This window comes from Garra rufa, chromosome 1 (genome assembly GCF_049309525.1).
Source record: "Garra rufa chromosome 1, GarRuf1.0, whole genome shotgun sequence".
In the NCBI taxonomy this organism is placed as follows: Eukaryota; Metazoa; Chordata; class Actinopteri; order Cypriniformes; family Cyprinidae; genus Garra; species Garra rufa.
Genome location: NC_133361.1, coordinates 25,855,187 through 25,879,751, shown reverse-complemented (window position 1 = coordinate 25,879,751; position 24,565 = coordinate 25,855,187). Strand labels below are relative to the sequence as shown.

At 34.6% G+C, this 24,565-nt stretch overlaps 1 protein-coding gene across 5 annotated transcripts in view; it reads right to left on the bottom strand.

Annotated features, from left to right (window-relative positions):
- The window catches only part of baiap2a (BAR/IMD domain containing adaptor protein 2a), a 125,121-nt gene that overhangs the window by 40,687 nt on the left and 59,869 nt on the right, over positions 1-24,565 (bottom strand). For all 5 annotated transcript variants that reach the window (XM_073837916.1, XM_073837923.1, XM_073837911.1 and 2 more), the window contains exons 4-6: positions 11,368-11,429; positions 8,913-8,984; positions 2,770-2,907 (exon numbers count right to left, since the gene is read on the bottom strand). In XM_073837916.1, coding sequence (XP_073694017.1) covers positions 2,770-2,907; positions 8,913-8,984; positions 11,368-11,429 — 272 coding nt within the window. The remainder of the gene's footprint in view (positions 1-2,769; positions 2,908-8,912; positions 8,985-11,367; positions 11,430-24,565) is intronic.

The following is a 24,565-nucleotide window of genomic DNA, read 5'->3' as shown; positions in this document are numbered from 1 at the left end:
TATCTGCAGGGCACCTGCCAGTAGACGGACACATTTACTGTATAAATTCCCAGCAGCACTGCATCTCAAACCCAGCAGCAGTCACTGACAGATACCTGCTCCTACACGCTCACGGCCTGAGGGGGGAATTCAGCCACACACTCAGGGTTATCATTATTATCCTTAGCTAGTAATAAAACCTTAACTTACAGTTAAGACTGTTACATACAGTTTTAAATAAATACCACCTATTATGAAAGTATAAACTGTCTGCAAATTTTGGAAGAAGAATGAACAGATAGTGTCAGATATAATCAGCCAAAAAGGCAAGAACCGACTGTCTAACTGATAGGCGAACCAACCACAGTTCTATCATGACAACTATCAGAAGATTTTATAATGAATTTGACAATGTTAATGTATTTTGGCTTGGCTTAATAGATCTGCTAAGTTGCTGAATTGCTGCTGCTGCAAAGCAAGTACAGGAACTTGCTATTGCCTATACAGTACATATGGCGATACGCTGAAGTGAGTATTTAAGACATACTGCTGTTGCACAAGTAGCATATTTAATAACCTGTAGCAGATCTATACAGGTGGAGCTGGGGAGGTGGAGGGTTGCAGAGCAACTCTGAAAGCATGCTGTGAAATGCTTTAGTGAATGCTAACCAGCCATTTAAATGTGAAGCAGCAAGCTCATTGGCTGCATATGCAACATGAACCAATCAGCTTATGTTTGCTTTAAGGACCCATCAGCCCGCGCCATCTACAGTTTTGTGGCAGAACTTGGCATTTCACGTCTTGTATTTTCTGACATGATATCATGTGCATTATTTTAATGCAGATTTTAAATAATCATTCTTAACAGCACAATTTCTTGTTAAAAACTACATTACCAGACTATGAAATGTGAAACTATGAATGAAACTTTCCTTGCCATATTTTGCTATAAATAAAAGACTCGCCTTGCCATATTTTACAATAAACATAAACTATATTGTTTCTGTATATATATAATCAACATCTTTAAATCAGTATGTATCAATCCTTTCTAATTTGATTATATGATTTGCAGTGCTTCATGGGATTGTAGTCTGTTCCCTCAATAAAAGCCATTTAGTACAATCTTGCAATTTATCTTTTTCTTCTTATTTCCAAATATAGTTTTGCTTCAAATCACAGCTTGTTGGTTTGGTTCATGCCTTATAACTTGGTAATGAAGACCTTTTTAAAAAAATGGAAAAAATAATTCGGAGCCAACTGACAAGATGGACAGCTACTAAACTAACATTGAAAGGTAGTAAGGACATTGTTAAAATAGTTCATGTGACATCAGTGGTTCAACCCTAATTTTATGAAACACAAAAATACTTTTGTGTGCAAATAAAACTAAAATAATGACTTTAAATTGCTCTGAATTAGTAGTACCACACTCTTGTGAACATGCAAAGACTGACATGGACAAGAAGAATTTGTTGAATAAAGTTATTTTTGTTTTCATTTCACACAAAAAGTATTCTCGTAGCTTCATAACATTATTGAACCACTGATGTCACATGGACTGTTTTCACGATGTCCTTACTACCTTTCTGAGCCTTGCACTGCAAAAAAATGCTTTTCTTACTTAGATTTTTTGTCTTGATTCCAGCCAAAATATCTAAAAATTCTTAAATCAAGAAGGATTTTCTAGACGAGTAAAAATTATCTTGTTTTCAGAAAAAACAAGTCAAATTAAGTGTGTTTTTGCTTGAAACAAGCAAAATAATCTGCCAATGGGGTAAGAAAAATAATCTTGTTTTCTGTTTGAAATAAGTTTTTTTTCTTACCCCATTGGCAGATTATTTTGCTTGTTCTAAGCAAAAAATCACTTAATTTTGGCTTGTTTTTTCTGAAAACAAGAAGATAATTTTTACTCGTCTAGAAAATCCATCTTGATTTAAGAATTTTCAGATATTTTGGCTGGAAACAAGACAAAAAATCTAAGTAAGAAAAGCATTTTTTGCAGCGTTCTGTCTATGCAGGGTCAAAAATCTCTCGGATTTCATCAAAAATATCTTAATTTGTGTTGAACAAAGATGAACGGAAGTCTTACGGTTTTGGAATGACACGTGGGTGAGTAATTAATGACAATTTAAATTTTTAGGAGGAAAAAATAGAAAATCCCAATAAAAACGAACTAACAACAGTCACAGAGGTACATTTTGAGAAAGTGTGAGCTGATCAGGATATCATGGCTTTGCAACAGGGTCAGGAGGACCGTTCTTTCACAGCTGGTAGAGCGAGTAAGTTTCCCGAGAGCTCTGGACCAGAGAGCGCATGCACTTTGCTTATTGATCTATGCCGGGTCTCCACATCCCCGCTGTCACAGTGTAAGACTCCTCTCAGCAGGCTAGCATTCACACACCGCAATTAATCCGGCAGGTTGGGGTCCACTCGAGCAGTTTAAACAGGGAGGAAAGTCACTAAAAAACAACCGTGATGTTTGCATGTGTGTGTTTGGCGGAGCCTCTTAGCTGATATGCCGCAGCGCTGTTTGTATACACACCTACGGCTTTCGCCCACCCATTGTGTTCTCGCTGCCACGAGAGGCTCGCAGCACTTCTTACATTGAGTCGCCATTGAAATCATCTCAGCATTAACATGATGTAGGTGGTCTTGCTGAACCAGAGCCTATCCATCCACCTCCATCCCTTTCAAAGGCCTTCGACGGAGCCCACAGCGACACGCTAGTTCTGTTCACGACCCGCAGCTAGCTGAGGTGGCGGTGGCAGCGGCAGTGTGGGGGCTTACCTGCAACTCCTTCTCGCCATACTTGGAGGGGTTCTTGCTGCCCTGGCTCTTCCTCCGCAGTTTCTTTAGCTCACCCTGGCATTTCTCCAGACTCTCTCCTTTGCTTTTGTGCTCCATCTGGTACTTCTTAAGAGCCGCCTTCAGGAGAAAAAACACAGGAACATTGTTGGTCATTGCAGAAATCATCAGACTGTAGCTACTGCATTGAGAAAGACACAGGAGTCAAAGCCCACTAGGCAAAAGTTGTGTTTCAAATCACTCGCTGTCTGCTGGCTACTGCCCTCCTCTAAAACACAGTCTTGACTGAAATGGGCTTTCTTGAGGGTCACTCATGTACAGTAGACAGATAACACAGAATTCACTTAATATGATAATCCAAATGCGATCAATTAATACTAATAATACTATATTTTATATATATATATATATATATATATATATATATATATATATATATATATAATATAATATAACCACAGATAATTTTTAGATTCAGTTGTGAGAGAAAAAGTCTGTAGGACTGTGCTGATAAAAATCATATATACAACATGTCTGTATATATGTATGTACAACATTACTATAATTATTATTATATAAATGTTTTAATTAAAAGATCACATTTGTGATATTATACACTTGTGTATTATTCACTTGTGAGTTAAGAAGTCTGTAGGACTATACTGATTAATAATAATAATGCTATTATATATATCTCAAATAATTGTCAGATTCATGTGTGAGTTAAGAATAAGAAAACATAAGTGTATATATATATATATATATATACACACACACACACACACACGCACGCACGCACGCACACACACACACACGCACACACACACACACACGTTTTTATTAGAACACAATTCATTTATTGTAAAACTCACTTGTGAGTTAAGAATAATATGAATACTATTTTTACTACTATTATTATTATATATTAATGTTTTTATTTGATCACAATTTATTGTGATATAACTGTCAGAATCATTTGTGAGTTAAGAATACAAATACTACGCCTACGATAACTATTAGTAGTAATAGTAATAGTAGTAGTAGTAGTAGTAGCAGTAGTAGTAGTATATTAAAGTTTTATTCAATCACAATTAATTGTCAGATTCACTTGTGAGTTAAGAATAAGAATATTATTATTATTACTATTAGTAGTAGTAGCATATAAGTTTTTATTAGATCAAAATTAATTGTGATATAATTATCAGATTCACTTGTGAGTTCAGAATAAGAATAAAAGTAAAATACTATTAATATTACGATTATTCTTATTATTAGTATGAGTAGTCTTAGCATTATTATTTATTTATTTTATAAATGTTTTTATTAGATTACAATTTATTGTGAAATAATTGTTAGATTCCCTTGTGAGTTAAGAATAAGAATAATAATACTATTATTATTAGTAGTAGTAGCAGCAGTAGTAGTAGTATTAATACTATTATTATTATTATTATATAAATGTTTTTATTAGATCACAATTAATTGTGATATTACAATTGTCAGATTCACTTGTTAGTTAATAATACGAATAATACTATAATTCTTATTATTATTGGTAGTAGTAATAGTAATAATACTATTAGTATGATTATTATGTAAAAAATAATTGTGATATAACTATCAGATTTACTAATGAGTTAAGAATACAAAGATTACTATTATTATTATTATTATTATTATTATTATTATTATTATTAGTGGTAGTATTAATACTAATTAATACTGGTAGTATTATTATTTATTATTATTATTATTATTATTATTATAAAATTAATGTGATATTATTGACTGATTCACTTGTGAATTAAGAAGAATATGAATAATACTATTATTATTATTAGTATCAGTAGTAGTAGTAGTAGTAGTAGTAGTAGTATATAAATGTTTTAAATGACTATTTAATATAACAGTCTATATTTACACAATAATAACAATCATCATCATCATTTTTATTATGCAAACATTAATATATTAATTATTATTAGAACATGGATTATATTAGAACTATCATAACTATAATATTATAGTTATATATTATAACTATCATAAATAAAATATTCAAATTTTTAATTATGATGTTCAAATGTATTTTTTTAAATAATACAAAATAATAATAAACAATAACAAATATTATAACTGAAACTGTGTTATCAGCACAGCAATACAGACTTTCTCAACACAATCTTGTTGTTATACTAATGATGTGTCACTCTAATTGTGTCAGTATTTTTTTTAGTGTTATATAAAATACAAGTATATTTATAATAAACATTTCATCATTTTGCTTTTCGAAATCAATACATAAAAATGTACAATTATTTAACTTCACATGGCACCTCGATGACACAACACTCATGGCTTAAGATGCTGGAAAAAGTTTTGGGGAAAAAAAAAGTTTGTCTGGTACATACTGTGCTTAACATCAAACGCCAGTCTCACACATCTGATTCATCTGTTGATTAATCATCAAGTAAAGTGACTAAAGTGCACTATCCTAATTCTGGGATTGTCTTCTCAAGAATGAACACTTCTGACGCTGCCTTAGAATCTGGCCAGAACATCTGAGAAGGCAGCATAGTTCTGCCAACCACCTTCAAGTCAGGATCTCTTCCTGATACCTTCAAAAGTGTCTGGCCAGGCGGTTCACCTGGGCCTGGAACGGAACTAAAGTTCTGGTGTTTCAGGGCAGTGTGTTCTGATGTCTACAGAAGAAAAAAAGCGAAGGTCTCCATTCCCAAACGCACAACATGGCTCACGGCCAAATTCCGGAGGCTGATACACTTGGCTGAGAATTTCTAGATATATGAATCTTCGCACATCCTACACAAGGTACGTTGAGAGAATGATCTCTAGACTACACGTCTATAAATAGTTTGGCGGCTCAACCAGATTCTTGTGCAGCAGGAAAGTGTCTACAAAGACGGCGCTACATCTGAGTGATGGAGCAATCGCTCAATCTTCGGCTTCGCCAGCCATGATCCCCTTTTCTCACCATATGAATGACTTACAATGCACTACAGGAATAAACAAAAATCAAGTCTGACGGATCATGATTTCTCCTGGAAGTGGAGCATGCAGCTGGTTAACATCAGTTAACTTCTCTTATGATGTATTTTACACAGGCTTGATTTGTCGATTTTACTGTTAATGCCTTTTAAAATGGTGCTCTAACGGCAGCAGCACAAAATGGATATCGTAAGAGTCACCCAGACCTAAATAGAGATCTCACAATGGACTCTGGAACAGAGACTCGACGTGTTGCACAGAATGTACGGACTGAGAGAGAGGAAAAAAAAAAAAAAAGCGTTTGGTTTCCAAGGGGAACGACCGCAGACCGCACTCTCCAGCGCTGAATAAGGCAAGACAGCAAGGCTTTAATTTTATCTGAATACAATGTGATGACAAGCGACGCCCAATCCCAGTCGCCCAAACCCCCCCAATGAACTGCTCCACACAGCTCTTCTCCAACCCACTCACAGTCTAAAGATATCTCTCTCAGCACTGCTCCAAACATACTTTAATCTGCCGCAAATTGTGTACTTTCATTTGTTGAAAATAGTGGAAACACTAAACAGGGTCGCTGCTATACGAGAAAACAAGATGCATTTCTACAACATCATTGAGTTTGTTTTTGAATGTCATACTACCTAGAAAGAAGTCTGCAGTATATATGCCAAGTACCCTAGTGAAAAATAAATATGCTAAAATGTATTTAAAATACATGTATTTTATGCTAAGTATACTGCAAATACATTATTTATGTACTTAATAAAAATACCTTGCAATTGTACTTTTAGTGTACTAAACTGGTATACTTCAAGTTAAATTGGAACAGCTAATTTTGTACTTAATGCACTTCAATTGTGTGGAAGTAGTGCTGAAGTCCAAGTAAAGATATACTTAAGTATATTTGATTGTGCTAAATTGGAACTATTACAAGTATACTTTAGGTAAACTTTAAATATCTTGGATTTAAAGACCGATATTGTTCAAAGATCATACAATCATCATCAATAGTGACATTAAAACACATTTTAAGGTTAATATTAAAAAAAATTGCATTATGCAAAAGTAGTACTCCAAATAAAGTTTTATATCAAGACGTCTCAAGCAATATGTCAGTAAATTTGTTAATAGATTTGAACTATACTTAGTATAAAATAAATACACTATATTGCCAAAAGTATTGGGACACCCCCTTTTAATGAACAGGTTTGACTAATTTAGTCATTTCCATGAGTACAAATCTTAATGTTTTAGCAAATAATGATTTTCTATGGGATTGTGTTTTGACAGGACCCTCTCCAATTCTAACATGACAATGCCTTTGTGTATAAGGCAAGGTTTGAAAAGAAATGATTGATTCAGTCAATGTGGAAGAACTTGGAATTGGATTGACTTTAAATGCAGACCTTGAGCCAAAAACTTATCACCAAACACCAATGACTTGTACATACACTGTATGGACAAAAGTATTGGGACACCCCTTCTTTAGAACAGAAAAGGGCACTTCCAAAACTGTGGCAACAAAGATGAAAACAATTCATGTATTTATAAATTGTATTTCCATCTCTGTTGCAACTGTTTTGGAAGTGTCAAAATGACTGTGCCCATAGTTACAAGTCATTGGTGTTTGGTGATGAGTTTTTGGCCCAAAGTCTGCATTTAAAGTCAATCCAATTCCAAGTTCTTCCACATTGACTGAAGCAATCATTTCTTTTTTAATCTTGCCTTATACACAGAGGTATATATATATAGAGAGGTTGCATTAGACTTCAACATTGAAGACAGGGTCGTAAAAAATCCGTCATAATCTATTATTACCCGTCATTTTAATTTTCATATTTTAATTATAATAACACATTTAATTGCTTTTATTTTTGTTCACATTTTCATTTTTTAATCATGAACCTACAGGGCGAGCATACTGTATAGGTTTATGCACTTATTTATGAAGAGAACAGAAACTGCGTCACTTTTCATGTTCAACACCACACACACACACACACACACACACACACACACACACACACACACACACACACACACACACACACACACACACACATATATATATATATTTTTTTAGAAACATAATTCTTTCCCTGTTTGAATCATAGGGAACACATGTACTTGTAAGTTGCTTTGCATAAAATGATATGCCAAATGCATAAATGTAAATTGTTTGCAAATAATCCGCTACATTTGCCAAAATGTGGAGCATATAACCAAAGTAGAGTCACCAATGTTATCCAACTTTTTCAATATTCTTGGCTTGATATTTCATCAGACTGCCAAGAAGTAGGACAAAATTTGACTTAAAAATTGCTAAATAACACTATTTACAATACAAAAGTTTGGCATCAGTAAGATTTTTTTTGTCTCTGAACGAAATAAATACTTTTTTTCAGCAAGGGCACATTTTAGTTGTTTTAAAGTGACAATAAAGACTTTAATAATGTTACAAAACATTTATATTTCAAATAAATGCTGTTATATTGAACTTTCTATTCAAAGTCACAGTTTCTGCAAAAATGAAATGGTTTTCAACAATGACAATAACATGAAATGTTTCTTGAGCATCAAATCTGCATATCAGAATGATTTCTGAAGGAGCGTGTGACACTGAAGACTGGAGTAATGCTGAAAATTCAGCTTTGATCACAGGAATAAATTATATCTGAAATATATTCAAATAGAAAATAGTCATTTTAAATTGTAATAATGTCTCACTATTTTTTAATCAAATAAATGTAGCCTTGCTGAAAATAAGAGACATCTTTCAAAAGCATTTTAAAAAATCATGTTAATGATAGTATTGTGGCATACTACTTATTAAAACATCTCACTGGATAATTTTACTCCTACTATGATTTAACAATTGTAAAATTGGTATAAAAGTTCATTCACAACTCATTTTACTGTCATGCATTTCCAACTGAAACCGGAAATCTTGAATGGTTTATTAATTTGAAACTAAATGGATTACGAACTTATGAAAAAGAGTGTGTGGAGAGTGTGTGTTTTGGTTGTTCCTATGAAGTAGAGGAGAAGCACTTCTGTTCAGAGTGTGTCCTGTCAGTCTGTTAGGTTATCAGAGAGAGTGGGATGTGCTGTGGACTCACAGTCAGGTATCTCGCATCCAATTCCACCTTCTTCTCCAGCTCCGACAGCAGCTCGTTGTGGAAGCATTTCAACTGCAACAAAATGGACAGAAGTTTGTTAACTTTTTAAGTATCTTAAAACAGAATTGTGCAGATTATACAACACACACAGGAATGTTACGTGTTCAATACATTATCGAGTATGTAGATGAGCATAGAAAATAATTAGCCACTCCTCAATGTCGTGGTAACAACTTCAACTGATGTAAACTGGGCCTTCCTGAAGGTTTTATATCAGACAATCAACATCAAGGTTGTGTTTTTACTGTATTTAGCAGTTACATTAAAGGTGCAGTATGATATATTGACAGCTAGCAGTTGAAATGGGTACTACAGCTCAAATGTTAAATATTTCAGAGCGTTGTTTCTCCCACCCCATCCACCTCAAACTCTAAGCTCATGTGGGTTGCCAAATTGAAGACACAACATGAATGCGGTTGCCAGATTGAAGAAACACAACAGGAATAAACATAATTGACAGTGGAAGGAGTCAATTTTGATTCATCTGCTTTTTATTATTCCTCTGGTCATAGATTTTTTAGATGGATGCCAAGTTTTTTTGAGTTTGGTTCTTTTGCAAAGTTTTTCACCAAATGGCAACCCGGGGTGTCGAAATACTATTGGGTAAACGGGCAGAACACAACAAAATGAGACATTCCAACATAGAACACACATTTGCCAGATTGAAGACGCACAACATAAATGAGCGCAATTGACAATGGAAGGTGACAATTTTGATTCATCTGCTTTTTAATATGCCTCTGGTCATAGAGACTTTTAGATAGACGCCAAGGCTTTTTAGGTTGGGATCTTTTGCACAGTTTTCCACCAACTGGCAACCTGGGGTGTCGAAATACTATTGGGTAAACAGGCAGTGGGCAGAATCACATGAAACAAAACAAAATCAGACACTCCGCCATAGAACACACATTTTTTAAAGTAAACTAACTGACTGTAACAATGCTTTCCAGAAAATCAAGTACGTAAACTTAGCAGGTTTCCTAAATATCTGCGAACACACAGTGGTGGCCAAAATTATTAGAATGCTAGTATTTTCACCAATAAAAAATGGTTTTAAGTCAGTTATTTCTATCTTTTGCTGTGGTGTGCAAGTAAGAAATATTAGTTTACATTTCCAAACATTCATTTTGCCATTAATTGTAATAATCCAACATGAATGTGGTTGCCAGATTGAAGACACGCAACATAAATGAGCGCAATGGACAGTGGAACGTGACAATTTTGATTCATCTGCTTTTTAATATGCCTCTGGTCATAGAGACTTTTAGAGCCAAGGCTTTTTAGGTCGATCCGTTTGCTGAGTTTTCCACCAACTGGCAACCCGTAGTGTCAAAATACTATTGGATAAACTGGCAGTGGGCAGAATCACATGGAACAAAACAAAATCAGACATTCCGACATAGAACACACATTTTTAAAAGTAAAACAACTGGCTGTATCATAGTTTTTTTGGAAAGTCAAGTACGTGAACTTCGAAAGTTTAAAAAAATTTCTGCAAACATACAGTGGTGGCCAAAATTATTAGAACACTATTATTTTCACCAGATAAAAATGGTCAGTTATTTCTATCTTTTGCTGTAGTGTGTCAGTAGGAAATATCAGTTTCCAAACATTCATTTTGCCATTAACTGTAATAATCCAGTGAGATTTCTGTTTGCACAAGGAGTCTGACAACAGCCAGTGCAAGAACTGTGGCAATGTCTCAAGATGCTTAAAAAAAAAAACCTACCTGCAAAGCTACCTGAAAAACTATGTGCAAGTGCACCTAGGGCAAAAGCTGCTTTAAACGCAAAGGATGGTCACACCAAATGTTGATTTAATTTAGTTAACAGAAGTTAATTGATACAGAAAATCTATTTATGACAGTATACTTATTTATAGCTTTTTCACACAAGTGCTTAGAGCTTTTAACAGCACCGTAGTTTTGCAGGTAGGTTTCTTGAAGCATCTTGGAGACATTGCCACAGTTCTTTGGATTTAGTTTGTCTCAGTTTGTTCTGTTTCTTCATGTTATACCAGACAGACTGATGATCTTAGTGTGGAGCACTGGCTGTTGTGCAAACAAAAATCTCACTGGGTTATTACATTTAATGGCAAAATTAATGTTTGGAAATGTAAACTGATATTTCCTACTCACACACTACATCTAAAGATAGGAATAACTGACTTAAAACCATTTCTTAGCTGGTGAAAATACTAGAGTGCTAATACTTTTTGCCACCGCTGAAGTAAAATTAACATACACCTTTAATTATTCAGTGATTTACAGCAAAGGTTACTGGATTTAACTTGTATTGAACCTGTGAACATTAAAAAAACTGTTCTAATCTAATCTATGCAAAATAAATCATTTCATAAAGATGCAAAATGGACGGCGGTCAAATAGAGTACACACCATTTCCTCTAACTGCACTTGAATCTGCCGGTGGACCTCTGCCATCTGGAAAAGCACATCCCCTGCAGAGAAGAGGGACAGGCGTCAGTTAAGAGAGAGGACAACAGGAAATGGACTCATAATCATGTGATTCAAGTGAGAACAAATGTTGTGAGGTTAAAGAGACAGATCGAGTTAAGGTGGAGAAGGCAAGAAAGACAGAAAGGAAGAGGGAGAGAGGCAAGATAAATCCCAACGTGCATTACAACCATGCCATCATACTGAACACACACCACAGACGGGCAAACAGAGGGACAATGAGACGGTCAAAGACATTAAACACTCAGACAGATAAATTAACAACAGGGTGAAAGGGTGGAGAACAGAAAGAAACTCACATGACCAAAAATATAAACAGGGTTTTAAAATTTCAGTGTATTAAAAGAATGTTTCACAGAAAAATAAAAATTCTGTCATTTTTGCTCACCATATGCTGTTATTTTTCTGTGGAAAGATATCACGCAACTTCTAAAGGCTTTTATGGGTTTTTTTGGGGGGAGCTTGACAGACATGGTAACTTTGAACTGCTCTTTTATAGAAGAGATTCTTCAAAAATTCTCTTTTTGTGTCCCGCAGAAATAAAAACAACAGCATATGGGTTTGGAATGCAATGAATGTCTATAAATGCTGACAGAATTTACATTTTCGAGTGGACTTTCCTTTAAACAAAAGCAAAAAACTTTCTCCTAACATGACTGTAAATTAAAAATCAGTTTAATTTGTCTCTTTTCTAGTGCTTCTTCTTCAGGATGACTGTCAGAATGTTGTGAAACTCATTGCAAACAAGTAAAGAAAACTAAAACAGAAAAAAAAAAACTAAACAAAGAGAGGCCATGCAGCTGTTGGAAGTTGTGTTGTTTTTTCATATACCTACATGCTGCTGCTTCTGAATATGCAATGCATTGTGAAGAAAGGAACAGACAGTGAGCAGAGCACAGAGGAGACCCAGTGAGACACTGTGAAAAGAACACACAGCAATGGAAGACAACAGCGAGCCGCCCTGACCTCCTCGCATCTCAGCACGCCAACCTAAAGTTAGGTGCTACAGAACGTCTCTAAGCACAGTGCAAAGCGGATCTTGTGTTTGCGCATGCTCGAACACTTCATACGTGACAATCTAACAGTCAGTCCAGTGTAACAACACACATGGCAACCCCGCACGGTTGTTTACACCACAGATGCGTGATTGAAGAGCAGAAGCATTGGGTTTTAGAAATGCAGCCTGTTGATTACTCTGAGATTGGCTCCTGGAGAGATTAATGATGACAAGTTTGCCCAAAAGTCAAAGTTCTGTCAATGTTCATTCATTCTCACCATGTTCCAAACCCATTTTTACATTGTTTATGATCTTCAGGTGAATGTTCATGCTCCTCTTTTCCATACAACAAAAGAAGTCTTTGAGGATATTGGAGGAACTGAATGTAAACAATGAAGCTGTATCAAACAAAACTTGCATATTTAGCCATTGAATAAAAAATAAAGGTAATTACGACTTTTTATCTTGCAATTCTGACTTTTTTTTTTACAGAATTCTGAGAAACAAAGACAAAATTGCATCATATAAACTCTCAATTGTGAGTTAAAAAGTTTGTCTCGCAACTCAAGTTGCAATTCTGAGAAATACACTGCAAAAAATGCTTTTCTTACTTAGATTTTTTGTCTTGTTTCCAGCCAAAATATCTAAAAATTCTTGAATCAGGAAGAATTTTCTAGACAAGTAAAAATTATTGTCTTGTTTTTAGTAAAAACAAGTCAAAATTAGGTGAGTTTTTGCTTAGAACAAGCAAAATAATCTGCCAATGGGGTAAGAAAAATAATCTAGTTGTCTGCTTGAAATAAGATTTTTTTTCTTACCCCATTGGCAGATTATTTTGCTTGTTTTAAGCAAAAACTCACTTATTTTTTACTTGTTTTTACTAAAAACAAGACAACAATTTTTACTTGTCTAGAAAATCCTTCCTGATTCAAGAATTTGTAGAAATTTTGTCTGTAAACAAGACAGAAAATCTAAGTAAGAAAAGCATTTTTTGCAGTGTAAAGCCAGAATTCTCGCAATTCTGAGAAGCAAAAACAAAACTGCGTGCCATAAATTTATGAGTTTAAAAAAAATTATAAGTTAAAAAGTTTGTCTCGAAGTCAAAAAGTTGCAATTCGAATTATAAACGAAATATAAACTCAAAGGTCTGACTTTTTTTTTTATCTCAGAATTGTGATCTATAGTAAACTCAAAATGTTTGTCTAAAAAAAATCAAATAGTTGCAATTCCTAGAAATAATTAGAACTTAGAAATAGAACTTTCCCCCAGAATTGCTATTTTTTTTCCTCAATTTTTTTTTTTGCAATTTTTACTTTTTTTTTTTCAGAATTGCGTTCATATCTTATATCTTCTGAGTTTATAACTCTCAATTGGGAGTTTTTAAGTCAGAATTGTAAGATACAAACTCACAATTCTGAGAACAGAGCCTTTTTTCCCCTCAAAATTGGACTTTGTAACTCGCAATTGCGATTTTATACAGTATCTCACAATTCTGAAAAAAAAGTCAGACTTGTGAGATATAAGCTCACAATTGTGAGTTTATATCATGCAATTCTGACTTTTTTTAATTGATGAAAATTTAAGAATAAATAAACCTGTAACCAATAGTACACCCAGTAATCTTGTATGTGTGCACAATGAGATCATATTTACTCAAAGACCAGGTAATGCCAATTTTACATACAGTAAACAGTGAATGTGTCATGAAAACCTATTGGCTAATGCCAATAACTAAAAAAATGCATACATTTACTACAAAGTAGCACAAAAGTCTCATCTTCCCAATCTTCAAAAGCCATATGATAGCTTTGTCTCAGGAACAGACCCAAATTCAAGTTATTTAATGAAAATCTTGCTCTGCGGTGTAGCTAACGAAATTAATTTCATTCTAAAATGAACACCTAGAACACCTCATACATGACAATTTAAAGGGATAGTTGACCCAAAAAGAAAATTATGTTATTAATTACTCACCCTCATGTCGTTCCAAACCTGTGAGACATCGTCTGAACACAAATTAAGATATTTTTGATGAAATCTGCAAAATTCTTGGCACAAAAAGTTTTTTCATAGCTTCTTAAAATTACGGTTGAAGCACTGATGTCACATGAACTATTTTATTGATGTCCTTACTACCTTTCTAGGCCTTGAACATAGTAGTTGCAATACTGTCTATGCAGCCAGAAAGCTCTTGGATTTCATCAAAAATATCAGGATTTGAATGACATCAGGGAGAGTAATTAATGCCAAAGTTTTCAGTTTTGATTGAACTTTTAAATATGACCACTTTCATGGGGATTTTATGAGGTGACTTTTTGACAGACTCTTGTTGTATGGAAAAGAGCGGTGTGAAGCTTCTTCAAAAATTCTTCTTTTGTAGACCATGGAAAGCATAACAGGTTTGTAAATGGGAAATGGGTGAAACATTCCTTTAAGGGTCATACAACTGTTACAGATCGCTATCTTGAGTTTTACACGCTAATCTTAATTATGATCTCTATGTGCATGTTAAAAGTAAAGAAAAGCATTTAAATGAGCTTTGCAGTCCAATATCATTCAGTCTAGCAAACAGAGTGGGAGAAAACTTTACAAAACAGGAACAAAAAGACTCAGAACAGGCTGGACCCAGAACAGAGGGAACACGGTACTACTTTCGTAGCCGAGCACAGGGACAACTGCACCTTATGTTCATTCATTTTCATTCTCATTCCATTTCTCAAATGCAAGAAATTGCAATATAATTCAGACGCTCCCATCATCCGAAGCTTATCTGAAACATTACAAATCAGAGAAATCTCAATTCACAAGAGTGAATCCGGCTGATATGCAATGCTTTTTATCTGTCCTGGGTAGTAAATGCTCGGGTGGGTAATATTTTACAATGTTCTTACATTAACATTAGCTATCTCTACCTAACAATTTTCAGTTTTACAGTATTAATAATCTTGCTGAATGTACTAAGGTTCATATATAAAATTTAATAGTAAAATTGTACTAGTATATGCTGAAATTAACATTAATAAGTCAGTTTTGTGTTAGAAGTTAGTTGATGCACGACACTTTAATTATATATATATATATAAAAAAACAATTCTTTTTGGACTCAATCATTCTGACATTTTGATATTCAAAATAATGATCAAAATGACTTCAGTGGCTTGATTGCAATAAATCGAGTGACTGAAACACCAACAAAACAGGCAAATCACAACACAATCAGAGTTTGATTAAACTCAGGTATATGGTGCAGAGTAATGATGTTATGTCATCTCCTCCTGGACAAACAGTGGTTTCTCAGCATGGCACCTAAAGCGATTAAAGAGAATCAGCCATGCTCAGGCTCACAAAATAAAGAGGTCTTTTGACTTGGTGCTCAGATCAATTAACAAATGCAGCACTATGGCCTGCCACAAACACACAGATACACACAGCTTACTCCTCTTCTAGTCCAAATCTGATTCTGTTCACATACACTTCAGTTGTTTACAGAGTAAGGTAATTACAAATTCAGGTCATCTGACAGATATAGGACATTCTACAGAACTGGTCCAAAGTCAGAGTTAGAAACGTCTTGGAAACAAACAATATGTATGCAAATTGTATACAATCCAAGATATACATTTCTATTAATTGTGCTGTTAACTGTTAATTCTTATATTGTATTTTCAGAAAGTTTTGGAATATTTGTCCTCTCACTGAACTAGTCACTACTGAAACACAGTAATAATAATTTAATGGGGTTATACTGACCTATTAAGATTTAGCTTACATCTACATTGTGAGATATATATATATATATATATATATATACACACACACACACACACACACACACACATACATACATGCATACATACATATACATTTTTGTTTGCCATTTTACTACAATTTTTATAGAGCTAAATCAATATGATTTGTTTTATTTTGAATGTAATTTTCTTTGTAAAAGGCAAAACATTGATCATACTGATTTCCAAGTTATTAGTTTGAATATACATTGAGCGAAAACTATCATATGGAATTAGCTGATAATTCCGTATACTTTATTTTTGACAAAACTTTCCATGTTTCGGCCGTGACAGCACATTTTGGTAGTGACAATGTTTTGGTAGTGAGTAGTGACCGCATCACATTAAAAAATTTCAGTCTACATACTAAAACACTACAAAACATACAAAAAATTAGCATAACAGTACTAAAATTTTGTTCATTTCCTCAAAATAAAGGATTATGTGTACCTTTTGTCACTACTGAAACAATGAAGACTTTTTTTTGGTTGTGATTGTTTCAGTAGTGACAATTTTAGATATTTTTAAGCCCAGCTCAAAGATGCTAATCAGCACATGGTTAGCTAGCACAGTTACAAACAGTTTCACATATAAAAAAAAAAAAAACCAACCTAAATTTATTGGAATAACACCCCAAAAAACAACAATGGTGTCACTAACAAAACTTTACTAAATATTTCAGTCGTGACTGTTTTGGTAGTGATTATTTTAGTTACTTTTGAACCTAGGTCAAATATGTTAATTAGCATGCAGTTAGCATGCACACTTCTGAACAGTTTTACACACATAAAAACATAATTTTATGGAATAACACCCAAAAAACAATGGTGTCCTTAACAAACTTCACTAAATGCTTCAGTCATGATTGTTTCGGTAGTGATTAGTTTAGATACTTTTGAACCTAGCTCAAAGATGCTAATCAGCACATGGCTAGCTAGCACAGCAGCGAACAGTTTTTCACACATAAACTAAATTTAATGGAGTAACACCCAAAAAAACTATGGTGTCACTACGAAACTTCACTAAATGTTTCAGTTGTGACTGTTTCGGTGGTGATTATTTTAGATACTTTTGAACCTAGCTCAAAGATGCTAATCAGCACATGGTTAGCTAGCACAGTTATGAACAGTTTTATGCACATAGAAACTGAATTTAATGGAATAACACCCCCCAAAAAAACCAACTATGGTATCACTACGAAACTTCACTAAATGTTTCAGTCGTGACTGTTTCGGTGGTGATTATTTTAGATACTTTTGAACCTAGCTCAAAGATGCTAATCAGCACATGGCTAGCTAGCACAGTTATGAACAGTTTTATGCACATAGAAACTGAATTTAATGGAATAACACCCAAAAAAAAACCCAACTATGGTATCACTACGAAACTTCACTAAATGTTTCAGTCGTGACTGTTTCGGTGGTGATTATTTTAGATACTTTTGAACCTAGCTCAAAGATGCTAATCAGCACATGGTTAGCTAGCACAGTTATGAACAGTTTTATGCACATAGAAACTGAATTTAATGGAATAACACCCCAAAAAAAAAACCAACTATGGTATCACTACGAAACTTCACTAAATGTTTCAGTCGTGACTGTTTCGGTGGTGATTATTTTAGATACTTTTGAACCTAGCTCAAAGATGCTAATCAGCACATGGCTAGCTAGCACAGTTATGAACAGTTTTATGCACATAGAAACTGAATTTAATGGAATAACACCCAAAAAAAAAAACCAACTATGGTATCACTACGAAACTTCACTAAATGTTTCAGTCGTGACTGTTTCGGTGGTGATTATTTTAGATACTTTTGAACCTAGCTCAAAGATGCTAATCAGCACATGGTTAGCTAGCACAGTTATGAACAGTTTTATGCACATAGAAACTGAATTTAATGGAATAACACCCAAAAAAAAAACCAACTATGGTATCACTACGAAACTTCACTAAATGTTTCAGTCGTGACTGTTTCGGTGGTGATTATTTTAGATACTTTTGAACCTAGCTCAAAGATGCTAATCAGCACATGGCTAGCTAGCACAGTTATGAACAGTTTTATGCACATAGAAACTGAATTTAATGGAATAACACCCAAAAAAAAAACCAACTATGGTATCACTACGAAACTTCACTAAATGTTTCAGTCGTGACTGTTTCGGTGGTGATTATTTTAGATACTTTTGAACCTAGCTCAAAGATGCTAATCAGCACATGGCTAGCTAGCACAGTTATGAACAGTTTTATGCACATAGAAACTGAATTTAATGGAATAACACCCAAAAAAAACAACAACTATGGTATCACTACGAAACTTCACTAAATGTTTCAGTCGTGACTGTTTCAGTGGTGATTATTTTAGATACTTTTGAACCTAGCTCAAAGATGCTAATCAGCACATGGTTAGCTAGCACAGTTATGAACAGTTTTATGCACATAGAAACTGAATTTAATGGAATAACACCCCCAAAAAAACAACTATGGTATCACTACGAAACTTCACTAAATGTTTCAGTCGTGACTGTTTCGGTGGTGATTATTTTAGATACTTTTGAACCTAGCTCAAAGATGCTAATCAGCACACGGTTAGCTATCACAGTTACAAACAGTTGTATACAAACAAAAACACCCCAAAGAAGTTTGGTAGTGACATTCCTTAGTTCTACACAGATTTTCAGGCTTTTGAACACATTTAGGAAACCTCAAAATGATGGGGCCTATATATATATATATATATATATATATATATATATATATATATATATATATATATATAGGCCCAATCATATATATTTAGCTTACTATATTGAAAATATTATTGTGGATAGTAGATAATAGAATGATCTTGGTAAACATCTACGATTTGAATACTTAAATTCTTTTTAAATGTGTTTTTACAGTTTGGACCAATTCTGTAGAATGGCTCTTATAGAAATTCATGCACATTAATGAAAATGTATATTTACTGTATGTATAAACTGCAATTTGTTACATTTTTGTTTAAATGAATAGAATAAAAAAACAAAAAAAAAACAACAACATCAACCCAGACTCTAAAACACTTCTATGGTTACCACTACATTAACCACACCATGTTTGGGAGTGACTTTTGTATTTCATACTCACTTGACGATAATTTAAGAGGATTAACTCTGCATTTAAATGTCACTCCCAAAAGCCCTCCAGTGTGTGCATGTGGCCATAGAGCTTCCTTACACAGAAACACAGACACACCCAAACCTTCCTTCCTGATACGTTACTAGAAAAGCCTCTTCCTCAATCCACCTTTAGATCATTTGTTCACTTTGCAAGCAGACCTGGAAGCCTTATTTTATTTGGCTTGAGTCAAAGGAATCAAAGGAAAACAAGGCTGTTACCGAATTAATATAAGTCAGCAAAATATTGTCTATATAAAAACACTGAAAGTGAAATCATCACATATGAGATCTTTGATCTGATATGTTGTTAAAGATGTGCAGTGCGTTTTTACAGCAAAAACACAGCCGAAAACGCTCTTTAGCTTTGATGTGTCTGACAGCAGCTCTTTGCATGCAGGTACTTTAAGCTCTTTATAATGGACTCGAGACATCCGCATTCCTTCTGCTTTGAGCACAGCTGCCTGACAAACTGACACACGGCAACAGGCCAGCAAGGAGTCACGGTCACTGCAGAGAGCTCAACAAAAGCCAGAACACACACATACACACACACACACACATACACACTCACACACAATCTCTCTCGGGTCCTGTCACGGCTGTCTCCCTTTCTTCCTCACAACCCGCAACCAGCCAGAACAATAGATACCTGTCAGTCACTACTACAGGTTCTCTTGGGAAAATCTGTTGGTTGTATTACTCGACTTGATTTTGCAGACACAATTTTTTTTTATCAAATTAAAAAAAAAAAAAAAAATTAGGGAAAGCAGTGAAGAAGGTTTGTGAAAAGTTCTTATGAAATATGTATAATAACAATATAATTATTATTATTATTTCTTACATTTCATACAAAATTGTATTAAAGCAGCTTTATCATCCTGACATTTTGAAGACACACACACACACACACACACACACACACACACACACACACACACACACACACACACACACACACACACACACACACACACACACACACACACACACACACACACACACACACACACACACACACACACACACACACACACACACACACACACACACACACACACACACACACACAAACTTTTAAATGAATTAATAATAGTAATACAATGAAAAATAATTGGAATAATATTTAATTATAAGGAACTAATATATTATTAAATAATAATAATAATAATAATAATAATAATAATACATAAAAAAATCTTTTAAATGAATTAATAATAGTAATAATAAAACAATTACATTTATTATTATTATTATTATTTTTTTTTTTTACATTTTATTATTATTATTATTATTATTATTAGGACAGCTTTATTATTCTGATATTTAAGACACTTGAGAAAAAAAAACTATTTTAAATTAGGGGTGGGCATAGATTAATTTTTTTAATCTAGATTAATCTAGATTAAATCTTGAAATTAATCTAGATTAATCTAGATTAAAATGGCTAATTTAAATTCTGCTGAAGGCATTCAGAATATGTGTGCTACCCAAATAATGACTAAAAGTAAGTCTTCGAGAACGGGCCAGGTGGCGCATTAGATCAGGCGCTCATCTCCTGTTTCCAAAATGCATTACAAACTGCTTGACAATTGCATTTACAACACAATTAACTATACAAACTTGTGTAACCAAGTACTTCTGCGCAAAAGGCTGTACGACGTGCGCGTTCCCGTAAAATACACAGGCGCGCGGGTATGGATAGCCTATCTGCGTGCATAGTCTTCCAATAAACTGCGTTGCTTTTAGAAGCGTCAATTCAGTTGTTGCATATAGTTTAATGTCTTTATTTCGGGATTATCAAAGTAAATTCTAACTCAAACTTGAGATTTTACTGGGCCACAGCAGATTTTCACTGGGGCACGTGCCCCAGTAAAAAGGGTCTAGCAACGCACGCACCTGCCCTGAAGCGGCTTCATAGCTGCATCCATGTCTGCACGTCTCATTTGATGTGGTAATTTCACAGAAGTTGAAGACTCGTTCTCGCCTCCTACAGTGCAATTCAACTAGATATACGTCATCCACGCTAAAATATCAAGGTGAAAGTCATCATATCTTGCGTAGTTTAGACCCAGCTCCCAACCCAACTTTGAGAATAGATTAACGGCGATATTTTTTTTATCGCGCGATATGAGTCTCACGTTAACGCAGCACGTTAACGCCGATAACGGCCCACCACTATTTTAAATATATAATAATATTATTAAAACTTAATATTATTAATTTAAAATGATTAATATATTAGATAATAATAATAATAATAATTTATTAAACTTCATAAGAATTTTTATTAAAACAGCTTTACCAACATTTAAGACACAAATATTTTAAATGAATTAATAATAGTAATACAATCAATATTAATCTGATTTTTAAAAAGAATAATAGGAATTATGATTGTGAATAATAATAATAATAATAATAATAATAATAATTAAACATTTTAGGACAGCTTTATTATCCTGACATTTGCGACACACACAGACACACACACACGCACGCACGCACGCGCACGCACACACACACACGCACGCACGCGCACGCACCCACACACCCCAATCTATTTTTAAATAAATAATAATGTTATTAAAACAAAACATATTTATTTAAAATAATTAATAATAATAATAATAATAATAATAATAATAATAAAGAATTAGCAAGCAAGCAAATAAATAAATAAATAAACAAACTTCCCAAACTTCAGAAACTTTTATTCAGAAATAAAAAAAACCTCTGTCACAACTCACAACAAGGGGTGAACTGAACAATAGATACCTGTCAGAGAGCAGGTTCTCTTGGGAAAATCTGCGCCTGCAGTCTTGCATGTCTCTACTTGGACAGAAAAAATGTGTGTGCATTTGGATCAAGTCCATCTAGTCAAATAAGCCACCCTGTACTTCCTGTCCCAGGCTCACCTCGCCGCCTCTATATGCAAACATTCATGTCAGAAGAGTGTCGTGTCGTCACCGTTCACGAAACTACCACAGGTTGCAGAGAGACGCGGCAGCCGCAGGCAAACCCGACAGGCCGGACCAGTCTGGGAAGAGGAGAACGAGTAGGAGAGCAAAGTGAATCACTGACAATGGTCAAGCGTGGAGCGCTGCAGGGTGTCATGGAAACAGTCGAAACGCTGAGGCTGCCAGCCAAACCGAGATCCTGAAGAACAAAATGGAGGACTCTGTGTATCAGCTTAACATAGATGCGTCAACTCCTTTATCTAGTTGTACAGAGAGCAGATTACATCACTCCCCACGGTGCTGCAACTGACAAAACACATGTATCCCATGGTGCACTGGTGCATCCAGTACATCAAACAGCACTTAGCTGTGTCACACTGTATTGTGTGCACAGTCCTCATTCACACATACAGTGATTTTAATCACTAGAGGTCATAAGTGTCTGTATTGTTGTTGTCGTGGTGGGCGTTCGTACTGCTGGTTGCTCTAATACGGCATTACAATTGAAAATCTGAAAACAAATCACTTATTAATTAAAGGAGACTTTAATGCCTCTTTTTATAAGATAATAGATTACAGTTCCTTGCAAACGTATTCATACCCCTACATTTTTTCATGTTTTATGTTGCAACCTTATGTTAAACTGCTTTAAATTACTGCTTTAAATTACAACGATGTACACTCCATACACCATTATGACAAAGCAAAAATACAATTGTCACAACTTTGTAAATTTATTAAAAAGAAACAAAACAAAACCAAAAAAGTACATTGCATGAATATTCAAACCCTTAACACAGTACTTAGCTGAAGCACCTAAAACCTCAAGTCTTTTGGGGTATGTTGCGACAAGGTTTGCACATCAATATTTGGCATCTCCCATTCTTCTCCTCACCTCTTCACCTCTCAAGCTCTGTTAGATTGGATGTGGAAAGACACATTTTCAGGTTTCTCCAGAAATATTTGATTAGGTTCAAGCCCAGGCTGTGGCTGGGCCACTCAAGGACATTCACAGAGTTGTCTGTAAGCCACTCTTGCTGTGTGCTTAGGGCTATTGTCCTGTTGAAAGGTGAACCTTCTGTTCAAATTGAGGTTCTGAATGATCTGGACTGGGTTTTCATTAAGGCTATCTCAGTAATTTGCTGTGTTAAGTTTTCTTCTACTCTAGCGAGTCCTTCAGTTCCTGCCGCTGAAAAACAGCCCCACAGCATGAGGCTCCTACAGTACCACCACACTTTAATATTGTGGTGGTACTTTCCAGGTCATGAGCAGAGCAGGTTTACTTCAAACATGATGCTTGGAATTGAGGTTCATTTTGTCTTCACCGAGGACAGGATTGAGTCTTGCCACACTCCCATAAAGTCCGGATCAGTGGAGTGTTGCAGTGACGTTTGTCCTTCTGTAGGTTTCTACTATTTCTGCATATGATCATGGAGCTCAACTAGTGACCATCAGTTTCTTGGTCACCACTCTAACCAAAGCCCTTCTCCATTATTTGCTCAGTTTGACCAGGAGGCCAGCTCTAGAAGGAGTCCTGGTTGTTTCAAACTTCTTCCAATATGGGTAATAGAGACATGCTTCTGTGAAACTTCAATGCAGCAGATTTTTTTTCTGAACTCTTCCTCAGATGTGTGGCTTGATGCAATCCTGTCTCTGAGCTCTACATGCATTTTCTTCTTCTTTTTTTACCTCAGGGCTCGGTTTTTGAATTCAATTGAATTTGCCACAGGTTAACTTCACTCAAAGACTAGCAACATCTACAAGCAATATGAATGTTCCTTAGCTAAATTTCAAGCGTCCCAGATAAGGATATGAATACTTATGAAATGGAATCATTTGAATTCTTTATTTGTAATAAATTTGCCAAGATGCTAAAAAACAGTTTTTTCTTTGCCATTATGGTGTACTGAGTGTAGAATCATGTGGGAAAAAAAGTAATTTAAAGCAGTTAGGCAGCAGCATAACAATGTTAAAAAATGATTGAAAAAGTATGAATACTTTTGCAAGGCACTGTAAGTTTCAGATGTCCTCAGAATATGTTGGTAAAGTTTGAGCTCAAAATACCCCCAGATCAGTTATTATATCATTTTGAAAATGCCTATTTTGAGTGGGAGCAGGATATTAGAAAGCGGTTGACCCCCCAGCATGTGAGTATTAAACTAAGTCTCTTTCACGTCTTATTGCGCTTTAACTGTCAAACACACAAGTTTATGTTAAAAA